The 19,180-nt window shown below is 35.8% G+C and overlaps 1 protein-coding gene across 1 annotated transcript; it reads left to right on the top strand.

Annotated features, from left to right (window-relative positions):
• The first annotated feature begins 11,332 nt into the window (after nucleotides 1-11,332).
• On the top strand, nucleotides 11,333-17,711 carry LOC101309966 (probable ADP-ribosylation factor GTPase-activating protein AGD11-like). The gene is made up of 11 exons (XM_004307071.1): nucleotides 11,333-11,593; nucleotides 11,694-11,804; nucleotides 11,892-12,013; nucleotides 12,441-12,521; nucleotides 13,126-13,210; nucleotides 14,776-14,851; nucleotides 15,312-15,475; nucleotides 15,557-15,791; nucleotides 16,301-16,417; nucleotides 16,507-16,602; nucleotides 17,296-17,711. Exons 3-11 carry the CDS (start codon nucleotides 11,965-11,967, stop codon nucleotides 17,575-17,577), a joined length of 1,185 nt encoding a protein of 394 aa, XP_004307119.1. The 5' UTR covers nucleotides 11,333-11,593; nucleotides 11,694-11,804; nucleotides 11,892-11,964; the 3' UTR covers nucleotides 17,578-17,711.
• The last annotated feature ends 1,469 nt before the right edge of the window (nucleotides 17,712-19,180 follow it).

The raw sequence follows: 19,180 nt of genomic DNA, 5'->3' as shown, positions 1-19,180 counted from the left end.
AAGAATAATATATATTTATTCCGTCAAATTGTTTGATTTATTCCATTCCAGTCATTTTACATCATTTTCTTATTTTTTTTTTTTTTTTAAGTAAAATTACCGCTTATGTCCTGCTATCCTTGCATCCGGTATAAGCTACAGAGCTACATCAAGCCTGTACCAGTCGGAGGCTGGCTGGTTGTTGTACCAGTTCATGCCACCATTTCTTACCATTTCCTTCTCTCTTACCATGTTTGCCTGCACACACAGTCACACAAAGAAAAAATAAGATCTGTGGATTGAAAACTGAATGAGGGGATCACATTTACCTTTATTAGGAACGGACGGAAAAAAAACACATTCTTACAATGTAAATTGTGTTATAAATATTATAATCTATATAGATGTTCACATAATTACTCATTAGTTATATACCCTGATGTAAACTCTACCTCTATATAAGGAGGCTAAGGAGAATGAATGAATATACTTCTACCTCCTCCCAACTATTCTCTATGTGTCTTCTCTTCTTCTTTCCTTTAATTTATAACACGTTATCAGCACGACTCTACCCTTGAGTTGATAACGACCAACCCTAGAAAACCAAAACTATTTTTAGCCGTTCACCTTTACATGATCATACTTTGCTTTTCTACTTTTATTATTGTACTCTATGATGATACATGAGTCATATGGGGTGATTTTGTTGTCTGGCCATAAACTCTCTTGATCTATGAGTTTTTCGATATCTCTGATAATAGTTTAACCGATCTATGTTATCTTTAAATCTTCTATTAGTCAATCAATATGGTTAGAGACTCGTTTCAATTATTCTACTGTATTTTAATTTGTTAATATTTGGTGGTGATCTTGGTTTCGATTTTGTGACCGAATGGATGTATCTCGATTTGTAAAATTGCTTTGCTTTTTGTGGGTGGTGATAGAAACATTTTTCGTTATCTGCTTCAAGAAACATGTTCGACCCTTGTTCATGCTTTTCGTTTAATTGTGACTCTGCTCTTAGTTTTACTTTCCTCTATACGGTATAGACACCTCTCATAGGTAGCCATGGTTTGTGATATTCAATAGCAAGCTACCCATGTTTTTGGTACTCAATGGTATATAGAATCAAATTATGAGTGATCTAATAGATCTCTGCTAGCATAGCCAACATATACCCTTGATTTTTTTTATGGACTCATTGGCGTGAAAATCATGCTACTTTGCTAGAGCTTTTGAATTTATTTATGTGTTCGTTAATAGGTACCTATTTGGATTCAATAGGTATATTACCCGATACAATTTTATTTTTCTGAATTGAGAACAAACTCACGTTTACAATTAGTTTGAGTTTTGTGATCATAGATCGAGACCTGAAGTCTCTTAATCGAACTATGGAGGGCCTGAAGATCCTTAAAGAGTAATATAATGAAATTGCAATATGAAGATTCTCAAAACTCATGCAATTAAGGAGAGCCAAAAGTCCTTTAAAGTCATATATAATATGACGGAACCACATCTTGTGATCCCTAGTTATATGAGGGCCCGAAGTTCCTCGCCTTATATGATATTACGTTCTTATGTAACTAGAGGAGATCGGGAAATAAAAAATTATCATATTTGATAAAGTTAGCCAGACCTGAAGATCTATGTATTTTATTAATTCATGGAACCAGAAGTTTCATGTGTAACAATTTATTTACTTTTTGCTCTTTACAGTTTTCTTATTATTGTACTTATTGTTTAAATTTTATTGTTATATATTGATCATACGAGCCACCAGCCTTATATCTCGAACGTATGAAATTTCACTTGGGTTACTCGAGCCTGAAGTTTTGAGCACTTGAATTATTTGAATCTGAAGTTTGACATACGAAATCTGAGAACCATTGTAAATTCGAACCTGAAGCTTCGATTTCACATATGATTGATGGCTCCAGAAGAGCATCATCTTTGAATTAAGTGTCTCCAATGCGGTTCAAAATCGATTAATATATGATATAGATTGTACCAAATTTTACATTGAACTAAGGCACATAATATCATGAACCAAAAGTTCATTGAACCAAATATATTATTTGGCATGACAAGTTATGTCATATTTTACTTATAGTGTTGTCTGAAATCAATAACAAGTTTTGATGACCACTAGCCCTACTCATAGCCGTATTTGTCACATATTTTTGAGTTGTCACTTTAATGAGACAATCCTCTTGTCATGAGGGGGAGAGAGATTGTTCTTGAAGAACGATATAAAATGATGTGAGTTGTTTTTCCATCATCTTATTTTGATTTTGAGAAATGTCTCAGTTAGTGATTGATAAAAGATCTTGACAAATGTATATGCTAAAAGCATAGACGTCAACTTGGATTTAAGTCGATGAGATTATCCATATTAACTCAAATACTCTATACCTCATTTGATTTGTGGGATGCACATGTATCCAACTGACATGGTTCTCCTGAAGAAAATATCATGATACAATGTTAGAGTTTCTGATACGGCTACACATACAAAGGTTGTAAGTACACCATTAGAGATTGATATCGTGGTTGATACCACTAGTACAATATTCTTTGTAGACAACGGTGCGACACCATTGTCTAAAAAATTTTATATCCGTTGTCTAGGCAGGTGTTGTCTTTTTATGTTCCACTCCACAACGGTAGTTCATTGTTGTCTATTATAATAATATACAACTACCTTTAGTTAAAACCCATTGTAGTTATATGCAGCACATACCGTTAGCACCAGATACACCGTTGTGTACCGTTGTGTATGTAATTATTCAATAACAGTTTTACTTATAAATTGATGTAGTAATACATTACTTGTGGTCTACATCAACTTAAAAACACAACAGTTCTCATCGAAAACGTTGACTTGAGAGACTTTCACATCAATTTTTAGATTGATAGGGTTGTAGGTGATGACGGAGATAGTAATTCATTGTCTATCAACTTGAAAGACGACAATTTTTTCAATTTATTGGATCAATTCACGAAATTAAAATGAAATTATCATTAGAACAATAATAGAAAACTTGAATAAATCACATTTACAATGCTATCGCAGTTGAAATTTTTGTAGTCAACCTATCAAATAAAAGAAAAGATGCATTTGGTACAATTAAAGAAACTTCACTAGGTACATAGTTAAAGTGTATAACTGAAGATCCACATTGCCTTATCGCCAACGAAAGCTGCCCACTCGATCACTCCATTGATTTTTTCTTGAAGGTATCTGGTCTCCATCTTCTATCAAAGGTATGTGTACAGCATGATCATCAATTTCTGTCATGATTATGCTAATAAAGCACGTACATTTAAATGCAATAGCCTCATAAAGAGCCAAAAGGAAATAATTAACACAACCTAATAATAAGTCTCATTATTAAACACAAGCAGTAACTTACAAATACTTAACCTCTGCTTACTTGAAGATCATATCCTTAGATTATATATAAGTGATTCCTGTTAAAAAAAAAAGAAAAAAAGACTATATATTAGTGATTAAATGTACAATGTATGCATTGTTTTTATGTTCTAATTCCAACAGCTCATACAATACAGAAACAAATGGCTTGTTAAAATTAAACATAATTCCACATTAGTTCGTAAACTTTAGATCCCTACAGCCTACAGATTCAAGTTTGTGCATTTCAACCATAAATACAGAAAATTCAACACCATTAGCATCATTCAGTAAAAAATTAACTAATAGATTATGGAACTAGAAAGCAAGAGGTGTTAACTACTTGAATAGAAAGACCAAATAGTATATTCATAGTTTCTGAAACGTGCCCAGATTAATAATTTGGATCAAATAACAAAAACTCAATTGTCTACAAAAAAGTTTATGGAAACAAACCCGCAAGGGCTTTGAATTTGACAGAGTTGATGGTGGAGTCAATAGCGAATTTGGCTATGTGGGTCTAAAGTCCACCGGTGTTTTCTCGGCGGTCGGGATTGGATTTTTGCTCTCCCATGATCCCAATGTCAGATGCGAGCATCCTTTAGCAACATGTTTGTCTGCTCTAATTAACAACAAAGCAAAACAATTGCAAATCAGTAATCGAAAAAATACAACCCAGAACCCAATATGCAACAACACCAACAAATGAATATAATGTTTTTGACCTCATACATGGTTTAGGTTCGCCACCAGTCAATGAATATTTCACTCGAAATAAAGTGATAGAGCTTTAAACACATATTTGCGGATGGTCATAACATGACAGTCTTCCCGCCATTAGGGGGAGAACAAGACTACTGTCATTTGAATAACGGCGTGAATTTGAGTAGAATGTATCCACTAGGTCTAAAGTTTTAAACTCCTGAAAATGGAAGATTATACAAGTCCTCTAATGGTCTACATGATATTACAAGTAAAAGATCCACATTCGCTAGATAATATTTGTCCTAGAAGTGACAATATTTTCCCCAGAAGTGGCATGGGTACCTAATATCAAAAATGCATGCATATAAGAATGTGTGGGATCAATGAATGATGATCATCTATGACAAATTACAAATGGTAGCTACCAAAGACCATTAAGGACCGTATTAATCGATGCTATGCCACATTTCATTATGCATGTCAACAAAAGCATATTATTGGCCAAATTGGAAAGAGGCAATTCCAATGAAACTAAATATATGAAATGTGATGAGATTCTTTGACCTTTACCCTACATGATACAAAAGAGTATTGATCATAGTGAATATAAATCACTATCGCATAATGTCTACAAGAGACATGGGGATTATGAATATCTTTCCTTATACGTGACAATTTTCTGTAAGTACAGTGTTACATAATAGATATAGTTGTTATTGACGAGAAACTTACGGCATTTGTCATCATATATTATGAGAATCATAAAAGACACGTTGCTAAAAGCAATTCCAAAAAATGAAGTGTCATTATAAGCGTATCGCTTGTCAAATCGTTAAAGGATTCAAGTACATGAATGATTCTAATGTAATTCGATCTATGAATACTTAAGAGAGCTTGAAGCTAATTCATGGAATCAAATAGTCTAAAGTTAACTCATATATACTCATTCCGTTATAGCTAACGTGATCGAAATTGCCTCAATGAGTATTATGATCGGACTACACAATCGAATTCGAATTATGATCATTATGTTGCTACATATTTTAACTCTTGGAAAGTTATGAATTACTCAGAGCTCTTGTATAGTTCATATGAGACGTATCATACACATAGATATTGATGTGTATGGCTGGATACGCCATGATGATGTTTCAATGCTTTAATGTCAATTAGCTTATGTTGATTAGCTATTACTTAGTGTATGAATTAGGTCATACACGACTTAATGAGGTAAAACCTATTTATAATCGTTTAGTTCTGTTGGTATTGTTTTAACTTTACAGGTACACAATTTTATGATGAGACCCTATATGCAAAGCACGCTTGGTCTCACTTTAGTGATTGACAAATCAAACCGTTATTTATGGCGCATGAAGCTTGCAACGTTCAAGGGGAGATTCTTATCAAGGGGAGCATCCAGAAGTATGCTACCTAAGACATATGCGCGTTGTACTTTTTTTCTCCTTCGACCAAGGTTATTTTTCTTCCACTGAGTTTTTCTTACCTGGCAAGGTTTTTAACGAGACAACATTAAACACGTCAAATTTCATCATTCATTGGTGGACATCCAAGGGGGAGTGTTATAAATATTATAATCTATGTGGATGTCCACGTAATTACTCATTAGTTATGTACTCTGATGTAAACCCTACCTCTATATAAGGAGGCTAATGAGAATAAATGAATATACTTATATCTCCTCCCAACTATTCTCTCTGTGTCTTCTCTTCTTCTTTTCTTTACTTTATAACAAATTGTAAATATGTCATGTTTCTAAAGACGATGTAAAAATTATATATTTTGTCTGTAAATTAATACGATCTATGAGGTCGGTGAGCCGTGCCTTGGTTCGTTAAGGTGTTTAACTGACAACTTTGAGGTCACGGGTTCAAACCTCAAGGACATATGTAGGGTGTGTGAGTTATTAATAAAACGTTTTTTTTTAATACGATCTATGAGAGACAAAAAAAATTATTTTGAAAAAGAAATTTCATTCATAGCATTAATAAATTGAGTACAATGAAGTCTTGAAAAATTGTAAATAGCTTGCAAATAAAGATAACAGACTAGCCGATGACGTCAAAGTCAAAGGCATCTAAATCGGAATCTCGTCCGTTGAAGTCTGCAACATTGAGGTTGACATTTTGGTCACCGCCATTGTTCTCTGTACAATTGATCTCCAACGATTCTTTGTACTTTTTGTAAGCAGCTGTAACTTTAGGATGAGCGCGACTGTCACACCCCAATTTTTGAAAGATAATTTTTTAAAAATTTGGGCATGATATACCTTAAAATATTAAAATCCCAAAACCTGTTTCAACCAACTCCATAGAAAGCTAAAGCTCAAAGTGGAAATGTAAATGTCACACAACTTAACACTGAGTCCAATATTATATTTCTTTATTTATATAAATTTGAAAATCAAGAAAATGAAACACTCACATGAGTTTAATAATGTCTACCCCAAATATAAAAATATACAGTGTACAGCAAACTCAACAAAAAGCCTGCCACTAAGCTTCCGCCTCAACCCTGCTGATCCTCCCCTGTAGATCTAACCCCCACACCAAGAATTGGTGCACCGGGTTGTAAACAACAAACCCGGTAAGCTAAAAAGCCCGTATGAGTAATTCTCAAAATAACACAAAACCTCCAACATCCAATTATATCATAAGAGCAGTTTATATCAATAATTAAATTCATGATTCCAACACTTTTTCAAATAACATGTACCCATGAGTCCCAGGTATTAATAAATACCCCTCATGACCTACAACAACAAATTGTGTACCCATGGGTCCTAGATACCATAAGGTATCTCCCATGACCTACACCGACAGACGGATTAGAGCTTTATTCCTAACCATAACCAATCACCCGGCCAAAGGCTTGGAACCCGGTTTGACTGTCCAATATCAAAACACAAAATAATAAATAACATCTTAACCGTAATCAATCACCCGATTAAAGGGTTGGTACCCGGTTTGGCTATTTATCCAACAATCATAATATCACAACATCATCATCAACAACACAAGATCACATCATAAATTATATCCTTCCACATAGATATATTTATTTGAACAATATAGATATTCCACAAGAATAACCTATCAATAATTAATTAAATTATGATCACATGAACCTCAAAAATAACATATATGAAAAACTTATTTTATCTTACCTATGAGCCATTAGCGATTAAACTCATATATTTTAAAACAAATAATAGCAGGTATTAAATTCAACATCATAATCATTATCATCATCAAATGACCATAATAAAACTTGGTTCAAAAGTGAACCTTGGTGAGATTTACTCACCTCAATATCCCGCTGCGTTTCCGCAAAACACAAGAGCAAGCCAACTCACAATTTCACAAATCACCTAAAATCACACACATATTAACCTTAGTAATAGAGTACTATAGGAAAACAAAACACCCTTAACTAATCCTTAGCCCAAGGGAGGACAACTTTCCAAGGTCGTCAAACTTAACGACCCCAATAAGGCTGCCTCTAATCCTCAAACCCTAACTCAAACCTCAACCAAGCATAATATCACACTTAAAGTTCTAACATGCAAACCTTGCTCACAACCTAGAAATTCTACATCTCAACAAGCTCACAACAACAAGAGCTAGCTAAAACACAACAAACTAAGCCACAAACACTGCCGGACTAGCTGCCACGCGCCACCACAGGCGGTGGTGAGTGGGCCCCATGCGCCACTACCAACTTTCGAATTTGAGAAAACTCAAAACATCAAAGTTGTAGATTTAAGGGAGGGAAACATCTTTTATACCTGACATTTGAGACAATTTGGCCGGAATCGGCCGGAAAACGCCCCGAAGCACCAACCCGAATTCAAAAACCAAACCTACAAATCCGGCACCCAAACTAGCTCTTTAGGTCACCAAAGAGGTATAAACATCTTTAGAAGAGAGAGGAGAGCAAGACTCACCTAAACTTGGCCGGAATCACCGTCAAAATCGCCAGCTTTATGGCGGAACAGCAGGAGCTCCGCCGCTTCATGGCGATGAGGCGGCGAGCGGGACTGCTCCAGAAATGGAGAGGATGTCGGTGCGGATCCAACGAAACCGACGGAGTCCAAAATGGTGGCCGGATGAGGAAGAAAACGACCGGAGAAGAAAGAGGGCGTGGGAGGGTCGGGAGGGAGAAGAGAGAGAGACTGAGAACTGGGCTGCTGCAATTATAGGTTTTCTAAAAATATCTCCCACACATTTTTCTACTTATACTTTTTCCAAAACCGAAAACTAACTTCCTCTTACCATAACTTTCTCATACGACATCCGATTTACACGTGCCGCGTGTCTATGAACTCGTATCGCCAAACTCTATAACTTTCATGAAGGAAATTTTTGCAAATAACTTATGAAAAATAAAGTCAACTTTTGGGCCTCTTAAAAGTCAAAGCACCTTAAAATTTACTCCTGAAACTTCAACTTCGCACAAACTAAAAAATTTCCATAAATATTCCTTCATTAATTCCGAAAATGATACAAGGAAAATTGATATGAAAATCTAGGGTATTACAGCGATAATTCTTGAACCAGTAATCTTGAGATCCACAGCAGTTACAATTTCCTGAGACACAGTGAGTAGGCTAGTTGGACTGGTTCCTGGGTTTGGGTTTATCAACTCGCCAAGGTTTCGGTTAAATGCCACATGACTTTGACGTCATCGGCTAGTCTGTTTTTCTCTATTTCCAAGCTATGTAATAAGGCATCATTTGAATGCCACGATTTGTTTTCTTACTTTTCAATTTTCGAAACTTCGTGTACTCAATTTATTAGCGCACCCGGAGGTATAGTCAAAGTTGATCAAACATAACTCGGAAGTACAACCGAAGTTGATCAAACATAACTCGAACCCGTGAATAAAATTTCGGGATTTTTCCTGCAATGACACAAACCCAAGCAGAGGAGTGGAGTAGAAGAAGGGGGAAGTGACTTTATCCCCTGAGTTATTCGAAAGTAAATAACTTTGATATATACCTTTCAACTTACCATAATTGTCTTCAAAGTCGAAAAAGCTTGAAATTGAACGAAAGTTCGGCCGGAGGTGGCCGGAATTTGCGGCCGAAATCAGGTCTAGGGGGCCTGAAGGCTTTTTCGGAAAAAAATAGGGAAGGGGGTAATTTGAATAATTGGTGGAGCTATCCGCTCACGAGATGTTGATAACGTGAAAGAGTAAAAGTGATTTGAGAGATGATATCAAAGAAAATCGTAGAACTGTTGTTGTATTATTTATGATAGGGGCTATTTATATAGGGAATTACAAAGTACCTTTTTTTTTTTTGAAAATAATAATAATATTTCATTGAAAAAACTCAGGCCAAAATGGTATCATAACCATTACATTAGACAATAAGCTCACTTATTTCAGTGAGTTTAACAGAGGATTAAACTAGATACAAACAAGATATCAGAGAAACATAAAACCGGAGGCAAGATGCTCAATTGCGGTACTCCAAGCTTTATGAATCCATCTAGCTGCAGCTAGCTCACACAGTCTGCCAGGCTATCCATACTTCGACACTTACTGCATTTTGTTTTTGCCCTTCGGGTCAGGGCTTGGTGGGGTGTTGGAGCAAAGTACTCTTAGCTCATGTTCCTCTGTAGCTACAGGGCTAGGTGTTTTGTTTTTTGAGCCAAGGAGGCGTCCCTTTTCTTCTTTGGCTTCAGCAGAGACTCCGGTTTAGTAATCAAAGTGTCATTAGGTTCTTGAATAAGACCTAGCTGGCTAGGAGGAAACTGGATAATTGGTCGAGATTTTTTCTCCCTCTTAGAGACTAGATCAGCAGGCTCATTTTGTTCTACCTTTGATAGCCGATGGCGCTTGACAGCTCCAGTTGCTAAGACTTTAGGCTCAAGGTCAGTGTTAGGCTTCTCCAACCTAGCAGCCTGAATTAAATCCACAAAAGGAGGTAGCCGAGAACTTGGTTCTTTGACAACCTCAGTGACTATGCCTGTAGTTTTTGCAGCAAAGTTCAAATCCGAAGGAGTTGGTAGAGAACTCGGATTCATAACCTTATGCATTTGGATAGTACCTTCCTGAAACACATCCTTAACTCCTTGTGTTGCCACAGACTGCATAATAGTAATATCCGGAGTTGAAGCTATCTCAGCCATACCAGTAGTCACTTGAATATCACACAGCTCCAAGGTCTACGAGGAATTGCAGTTCTTGGAAACACAACTCAAAGGTGTATCCTTTGGTTTCTGCATAGCTTGATCAATTGGTTGCGCATTGGTAGAAACCAACAGCAGCTCTACACTCATATCAGGTACATCATCCGTTGTATCATTCCTTGTTGGTTCTAAACAATTTGTGCCAATTTCAGCTAGCGCCAGTCTCTCAGTGACATCAGAACCAAGCAACGATTTCTTGATGACAATTGGTTTACGCGTTACCAGTGGCTTTGAAGGCATTAGTGGTTGTAGGGGCTTTAGAATCAAAGACATGGCTCCTCCATATTGAACTCCTGCGAACTTCAGCGAACCTTGTGAGTAATTTGGGTTTGCCAAATTGACTAGTGCTTCAACTCGATTCTCTTTATGAGGCTCCTGCACTACAGATTTTGCTACTTTCTTCTTACACATACCATCTAAATGGTAGATTAATTTGCAGCTAGCACGCATACCAACAAGATTCTTATAAAAGAAAACAATGTTCTTGACTATTCCAGGTACAACCTTAAGTACCTTTTCAAAAATGAAAAGTTTGTACTGAGCATGAGTACCTTTTAGGTTTAAAGAAAGAAAACATAATCATATTCTAACATGTAAACTTATTATATCTTAGTAACATAAGACCAAGTCACACTCACACGTTAAGAAATATGCTACAACATTTTTTTTTCGATTACTATCCTTTAATATTGTTAGTCAAATACCGCGTGTTCATATCTTGAGTGATACGCCACAATCCTCCACCAACCTTCGTTCATTTCCCGACCTGGTCTTTCCTGTGTCTTATTTTTTCTTAATTTTTGGTTTGATCGGGATATTTAATTTTGTCTTTCATAAGCCAAACTGTGGGTTTTTCAGTTTTCTTTTTAGTTTTCTCATGCCAGACTCTCATTTTCGTATTTTCAGTTTAGAGGCTTCTTTTCTGTAACCAAAAAAGTTTTATGTGAGGATTTTTACCCATAAAGAAGACAAACAACTAGTGGTATCTTTAAAATGTTAATTCAATAAAAAAACCTACACGAAATTTAATTTGAAGAGAACTTGTCAAAAACCCAGATGCAGATTCTTCTTCTCATCATTTCTATCCTCTTCCCCTGAATCTCTGTCTTGTCTTTTTGCCTAAACTCCATCAGATAACATCAAATATTCTCATTCTTGCCTTACCCACAATTCCTTTTCCCACCTTCCTCCCTTGTTTTGCCAATTTGAGCTTCAATCTCTATAATTGTCAGCCTTTGATTCCCAATTTGCAAAAACCCATTTTTTTTTCCTTTTCTGGGTAATGATCAATTTGCACAATGTATCAAAAGATTTGTTCTTTTTGTCTATGTACCCAATTGTCTGAATTGGTTCTTTTGTATGCTTATTTTTTGATGCAGAGGAGCAAACTGAGAAGAAGCCCTTTTGATTTTCAGATAAAAAAAACCATATTCAATAATAAAAACAAGGGTGGATGGCACTCTAATGTCATTTATCCTATATTTGCATATGTAAGATGATCCCTATTTTGGTTTGTTCTATCTGTCATGATTGTCTTGTTACGTTTGCTTTTCTTAATGTTGACAATTTGAATGCAGATAAGTTTGCTGATAAAATGGCTATTCTCATAAGGTAGCACCTGTTTCATGATTTGGTCTGAATCATTGGCAGATGGAGATGGCTACCCAGCAAGAAAATTCTGGTCACAACAATGTTTCCGGTATAACCATGTTTTATTTTTTTTTTTTGGGATCATTTATTTTTGTATTTCCATAATACTTTTTTGAGCCAAAATGGTAGCAAATGCTTTATACAAAAAAGGCTGAAAATTGACGAGGATATATAGGTTTGATATTGTAAAGAAGCAAATATTTTCTATGTGAGAGGAGGACAATTCTCTTGAAATGAAAATATGCTCTTGGTCAGCTTTATTTTAACAGGAACATGTGAACGGGATATATGATTTCATAACCTCAACATCTGTTGTTTAAAAATGCTTAATGTGAACTCGAATTAATGGTGTACTTTTCTGATCTTAAATTTAGTTTCCTACATTAGAAACCTTTGATGTTGTTTCATTGCTCTATGTTACGCTAGTTGAGTCTGTATTGGCAGGTTGGTATTAATTGAATTGGTTGCCTTTGCAGAACAAGGGTCTTGCCTATATGATCTCTTATGTTCAGATGCACCCAATTGGAGAACCCAAAGTGATCGACGGACATTATCCGGTAAACTATTCTACGTGGCTTGTTATTGTTAGGTGTCTTTAATATCTTTTTTTTGTTCTGATTTGTCAAGCTCTATCTTTCCCTTGGTCAAAGATAGTATAGTTAGTTATATCCCACAATTCTTAGTTAAGAGCGTATTATACAATTTGAAACAATATGAGCCATTCCAATTTATATTTCAAATGTGATGGTTGTTGATCAGCTAGTTAGCAGCAGTACAGGTAGCTCACAGAAGATCCAAGACCTAAATTATATGTGTTGTTGTTTTATGTCCACGTCCATGTAACCAAACAAAGTGTGAGAACATACAATGTATGAGGTTCACAATGGAAACTAACTATAGCTGGAAATCGGCAAGATGCTTCCAGCCTTAATAAGACTTGAGGCTGCATTTATAGTTAGATCAGAGTTCCTGTACAAATCAAACCTAAAGTGAGCTCTGTATGGCCAAGCAGTCCAGTGACTCCAGTCTATCTAAAATACAAATGTTTGTTTTTTTTCTTTTTTTTCTTTTTTTGATTTAATCTTCTTAGTCTTAGATCTCTGTCACATCATAATAAGAGCATATTGTATCTTTTTTCAATTCTAATACTTCATTGATCAGGTCCACAAGAAAGGCTGGAGATTTTGCTGCATCAATCTGCCAACAAGTCCTGTGCTGATTGTGGATCTCCAGATCCAAAATGGGTGTAAGTGTGGCTTTGTCTTTTTCTGTCTACTGTCAATATACTTTATTTCTACAACCTTCTTTTTCTTCGTAGTAATTTTACTTTTGAGTTGAAGTATATCACAATTTACATTAATAGCATGTCTATATTACAACGTGGATGATCAAAATTTACAAAGATTCACTATCTGTTGGGCCCTATACATAAATGAATTGAAGGAAAATCATGACGAGTGATGAAATGTATTGTTACTGAATGGTTCTTAATGAGAAGTATTGATGATTGATCTATACATACTGAAGTATAGGTAACTGGTATTTTCTGTTCAACCTGATTTGATACGCATCTTTTTAATTAATGTTACATATTATGTATACATTTTTGACTTTCACAGTTGATCCCTGTCAATTCTGAATTGCCTGTACCATAACCTGTATCATATTTTTGTTTTCAGTCTCAATCTTGCTAACCAATTTTTTTAGGAGGCGGACAAGAAGTCCGCTTAAAAAGAAAAGAGAGCAGCTATGACTAAAGGCATAGCAGCTCAGCTTTTAGGACTAACACCAAACAAAAAGATTACACTACAGCTGCTTCCTAGTTAAGAATAATGGAAGAAAGGCTATAATCCCTAAATTCCTTAGAAGTATAAGCCCATAAAGATGCCCAAATCTTTACTCAATCTAGCTAACCAATTAAGTGCTAATATAAGAAAAAGTGCTTATTAAATAGGACTTGATATCCAACTAAATGATTTTGTTTGATAAGTCTTTTTTTAATTTTTGTTTATTTGGGTCTGTGCACTAATAATCATGGTGCATATGACTATGTAATGGCTATCCTATTAAGAAGTAATTACCAGATGGCGAGCTGTAGGGTACCACTGTTTTTGCTCCCTTGCCGGATCATAAAGCTGCAACATTCTTGGTGCTAGTGCTCTATGTTGAAAAATCTTGAACCTGATGAGTTCTTAGAACGTAAACAATTGTCTACTTGGAAAACATATCGAGTTGTTTGTGCAATTGAACATTACTCCTATCTATGTTTGTTATAACCTACATAAGTGTATCTTACGAGAGAGATGTTACGCAAGACTTTCCTTTCATTTTGTTCCTCTGTGTGTGTGTCATTGTTGGACACCCACCCTACAGAATATCACAAAAATTGAGACAACATACACAGACTTAATGGCGGTATATATTCGTATCTACTTACAGTTTTACAGGTCATATTGTTCAGGGACATAGTAGTTATCATGCAGAACTACGATAATTTTGATATAATTGTGTAGGAGGATAATTATAGCGGTTATTTTGGCAGTCTAATGAGAACAACTTTCCTCTATAAAAATAGCTTTTAAGTCATAATTTGTTTGTCATTTTTTTTCCTTGGAAGGGCTACTCTGCTTCCTTACCCTTCTATATTTTCTTGTGATTTAGGAATTTGTAACATTGGTGCATTTGGTAAATGAAAGATCTTGTCAAAAATGAACTTTTGTGTTGAATACTTCCTAGATGTGCTTTACAATGTGATATGAATCATTTGATTACTTGCATTGTGTTTTGAATGTATGAATTGGTGTATATCAGATCTTTAAATTTTGGAGTATTTATTTGCATCAAGTGTTCTGGTGTACATAGAAGCCTTGGAGTGCATATTTCAAAGGTATGGCTCCTGATCTATGATCCTCTATACTAAAAGATTATGCAACCTTGTTCTGGCTTTACCAAAATATTTTATGACCTGAAGGTTTGACTATGGGAGAAATAAGTGTTGTGTGAAGAACAGAGAATGGGGATTTTACGGGTGATTTAACACATTTATTTCTGGATACTATTTCTGTTAAGTGCTGCTGTTTTCTTTTGGTATCATCCCTCGAGGTTTAAGGATAATTAATAGCGTAGGACGCAGGCTGGCGCCTGCCACTAAGTTTTTTGCAAAATCAGTGTATGGTAGGGAAACCTATCTTGTCGATTATAGAACACATCATATGTTTCTTAATAATTTCCGCCTTCTTGAAACTTATTCTTGAGTTTATTCAAAAAAACAATCAAACAGAAGATAACCTATTCTTGAGTTTACTTTTCGTCTGATGGCATTCTAATTTGACTGGTAAACATGCTAGGTTGTTTCAGTGAAGCTAGATGAATGGACAAATGAAGAAGTTGATGGCCTGGCAAGTATGGGTGGAAATGTTACTATAAACAAGAAGTTTGAAGCTTGCATGCCAGTACATGTTCAAAAACCAAAACCAGATTCTTCTATAGAGGAGCGCTTCTATTTTATTAGGTAATGCACATAATGTATTTTCTGTGGTGTTTGTTTGAGAGTTTATATACTAAATCAGAAATTTACTTTGTGACTACTCAGGAGAAAATATGAGCTGCAAGACTTTTTGAATACAAGTGATGAGATGTCATGTCCTTTTCCCCCTGCTCATAAGAGACATTCTTCGACCAATTCTTCAAGCAGTAGTTATAGCCAAGACAAGAAACAATGTGACAAGCAACCTACCAGACATCGTATCGGGCATGCATTTCGTAATAGCTGGGGAAGAAAAGACTCTGATCATAGAGCCGCAAAGAAGGGCAACTCAATGTCAATGGTAATGACTTTCTTTTGAATAATGGTATTTTATTTCACAACAATTTTTTGTGGCCTTTCTCTCTGTGTAGTGATTTGATAAGTACCATAAGCTACAAAAAATATTTTTATTTTCTGAGATTAGATGCTCAAAGGATTTGTCTTTTTCTTTAACTTACACATAGAAAAGCAAGTTTTTTTGTTATTTTTTTGTTTTTTGTTTTTTTTGTAAATATCATTTCAAATTGGCACGTGGTTTTGTTATGACAACTTTGTCTGTAATGCGAATTTCCTTAATTTTGATGAATTCCAAGCTCAAAATTTACTTGTCTCTGTGTTTGTGTTGAACTCTTGTATGTACCACTAAAACTGGAAGATAAAATAAACTATTAGGTTGATGGCTATGCATCTGTCAACATTTTTGAGATCAAAAAATTATTGTTGTTCAAAAACTGTGAACTTTGATTACCAAACACATTTGAATTTACAATCGACGGGATTGAATCTTACTGTTGCTAGTGTACATTATAGGCAGGTATGGTTGAATTTGTTGGATTAATTAAAGTGAACGTGGTCAGAGGAACGAACTTAGTTGTCCGGGATGTGGTCACAAGTGATCCTTATGTTATCCTTGCATTGGGTCACCAAGTAAGTTTCTTCTGCTTATAGCTATTATAGATAAGATGGATTCAACCTTTTGATACCAAGACTGAACTCTTCCACAATGTTTGTTGCAGTCAGTGAAGACACGCGTTATAAAGAACAACCTGAATCCAGTGTGGAATGAAAGCCTGATGCTGTCAATTCCTGAACAGATTCCTCCTCTGAAAGTGGTAAGTCATTTTCATTAAAAATTAGATCCTAAGATAATTACACCCAATGAACCAATTTTTGGCCAATTCAAACAGATTCCTGCAAATTTATCCGTGGCTTGTTGATATTACTAGTTTGTGCAAGATTGATCTGGGTTAGTTAATGAAGTTAGTTAATTTATCTCTCTCTCTCTCTCTCTCTCTCTCTCTCTCCCCCTCCTCCGTGTATGTGTTTTTTTTTTTTTTTTAAAATAACTTATGCGTTTAATAGCGTTCCATGCACCATACCTGGGGATTACGAAATAACAAAAAAAAAGTGACCGAAATGCGAGGGAAAACCTTCAGGACTTCAAAAACTTCCTTTAGTAGTGTAGTCTCGTAATTACATTACCCAATTACCCAATTAAGGAAGTTTAAATCCAATATTATTGTATCATGAGTTATGAACAGTGGATATTTTGATCTATCCTTGCATTGAGCACTGCTTGATGTCAAAGGACTCAAAGGAAGATTAAATTTTAACCATGCAGCAATGCCTAAGCATATGCAATGCTTAACCTTTAGCAAGAAACATAACAATTTGTGGATTTGATTATCCTTAGTTATGTACAGTATAGGAATCTGTCTATAACAATTAATAATGATCTTTGCATGCTTTGCATCTTGGTCTTAAATGATAATTGCTAAACATAATATTTGGATGGCTACATTCAGCTGGTGTATGACAAGGATACATTCACAACTGATGATTATATGGGTGAGGCTGAGATTGACATTCAACCTCTGGTCACCGCTGCTGTAGCCTTTGAGAAGTCTTCGATCAATGAAACGACGCAGCTGGGTAAGTGGATAGCCAGCAAAGATAACACCCTGGTAAAAGATGGTGTCATCAGCCTAATAGATGGGAAAGTAAGACAGCAGATTGCTCTTAGGCTGCAGAATGTTGAGAGAGGTATGTTAGAGATTGAGCTGGAATGTGTTCCTCTTACTCAATAGCCTGCAAAGTTAGCTATGGTAATTGAATACAAGTGACCATTCTGATGTCGACATTGCCACTCGCCTTGTAGATATATATGTTGTATCATAGAAAATCATAATATTCATAGTTTTGTGAAAGAAGTGTTGGTTGTAAATTTCTGTGGTCTTTGTTTCTCGTTCTACTGTAGATAAGAATTTTTAGGATTTTCGATGAATGATACTCTGGACGGATTTGTTTACTTCTCTTCATTCTATATCTCAAAACACTTCAGTTTCGAAGTATTGACTACTGGCCTGCGGACATTACTGACTTGAGACTTGTAAACGAGCTACTTCGGATGGCAGCAGAAGTGCAATCTACATGGAAAAATAAAATTTGTTTTTTCCCGATAAGAAACACACTAGAAACGCCCAGAGGGGGAAAGCCATTGGAGAAGAGCATACTGGTAAAGAGGACAAGCTATAGAAACCATTCGCTTCAAACAACACAGTAATGTCAACAAAGAAACACTAATAGAATGTGTGGGTTTATACTTGATAGCAAAGCATTGTGGAAACCTTAAACTGGTAGTTGCAAGTGAAATCCACCACTTCAACACAATCTACTGTTCCTTATTTCTTGTGGCGTCATTTTCTAGTCTAGTCAGGTGACTTGTGTCATGTCGGTCAGCGGTAACTTGTTCTTGGAAGTCATGAGTTTTAATGTCACGTATCAAGATTCAACAATGAGTGAGGTGGGGATAAAAAAAGGAAGTGTGAAATCTATCGAATTTTAGTAGTCAGAAAGCCAAGTAACTTGTGTCGTATGCACTATAGAGAGGTGGGAGTTGGGACTATTTCATTAACTTGACTGCAAGAACTCAAGCCTATGCGAATTTCATGAAAGGTTGTAGCAGTGAAGGTAAGCATTCTTGAAAGCATCTCATATTGAAGGGACTGTACAGGACATATTGAAGGAACTTGAATTTGTTGGAACAAGATCGGTCACACAGTTTTAGTTATGGACTCTAAAGAGAAATTGAATATGAAGAATATGTTTTCTTGATTCTCACATAACTGAATTACAAACTTTATACAGGTCTCCTATCTATTCGATTCAATATTATGGCCTACAATCAAGCTCTATCACATATGCACAGCTAATCTAAATTATCTTACAGAATCTCTTTGTTAATATGGTGGAGTTTTTTCCGGATACAAATTTGCTCTCCATCTTTATTTTTCCATGTGTCATGTATCTAGACGTGTGAGAATAAATGCGGAGAACTAAGGTGGAAAGTAAATTTGTATCTCTCCCATTTTCTTAATCGGTGTCTCCCATGGTCATTCTACTGGTCAAAAAGAAAAAAAAATATTCAACTTATTGTTGGGGTTTGCTAAGCTCTGCCTTAAAGCTCGATGATGTTCGATGATCACCCAAAACTTCAAACAAAGTCGATCTCGCCAGAAAACTGGAAAAAAACGGACTCGTCGGGGAGGAAAAGTGGTCGGGGACGCTGCTGGAGTCTTCTGAGGTGGAGGCGTGCCGTCGCCGGCGCCGGAGGGTGGAGAACGGATGGACGTCCGCACTTTAAGCCGAGTGCGGACGTCCGCTTCTCATCCTCTATACATATATACATGG

The sequence above is a fragment of the Fragaria vesca genome, linkage group LG7 (genome assembly GCF_000184155.1).
Source record: "Fragaria vesca subsp. vesca linkage group LG7, FraVesHawaii_1.0, whole genome shotgun sequence".
Lineage (NCBI taxonomy): Eukaryota > Viridiplantae > Streptophyta > Magnoliopsida > Rosales > Rosaceae > Fragaria > Fragaria vesca.
This window is presented reverse-complemented; position numbering and strand designations above follow the sequence as displayed.

Bases quoted from the DNA above. Each gene is read 5' to 3' on its own strand.
- LOC101309966 (XM_004307071.1), top strand. From the start codon at position 11,965: ATGGAGATGGCTACCCAGCAAGAAAATTCTGGTCACAACAATGTTTCC. The intron at 12,522-13,125 runs GTAAACTATTCT...TTCATTGATCAG, and splicing joins TGATCGACGGACATTATCCG to GTCCACAAGAAAGGCTGGAG. The intron at 15,476-15,556 runs GTAATGCACATA...GTGACTACTCAG, and splicing joins GAGCGCTTCTATTTTATTAG to GAGAAAATATGAGCTGCAAG.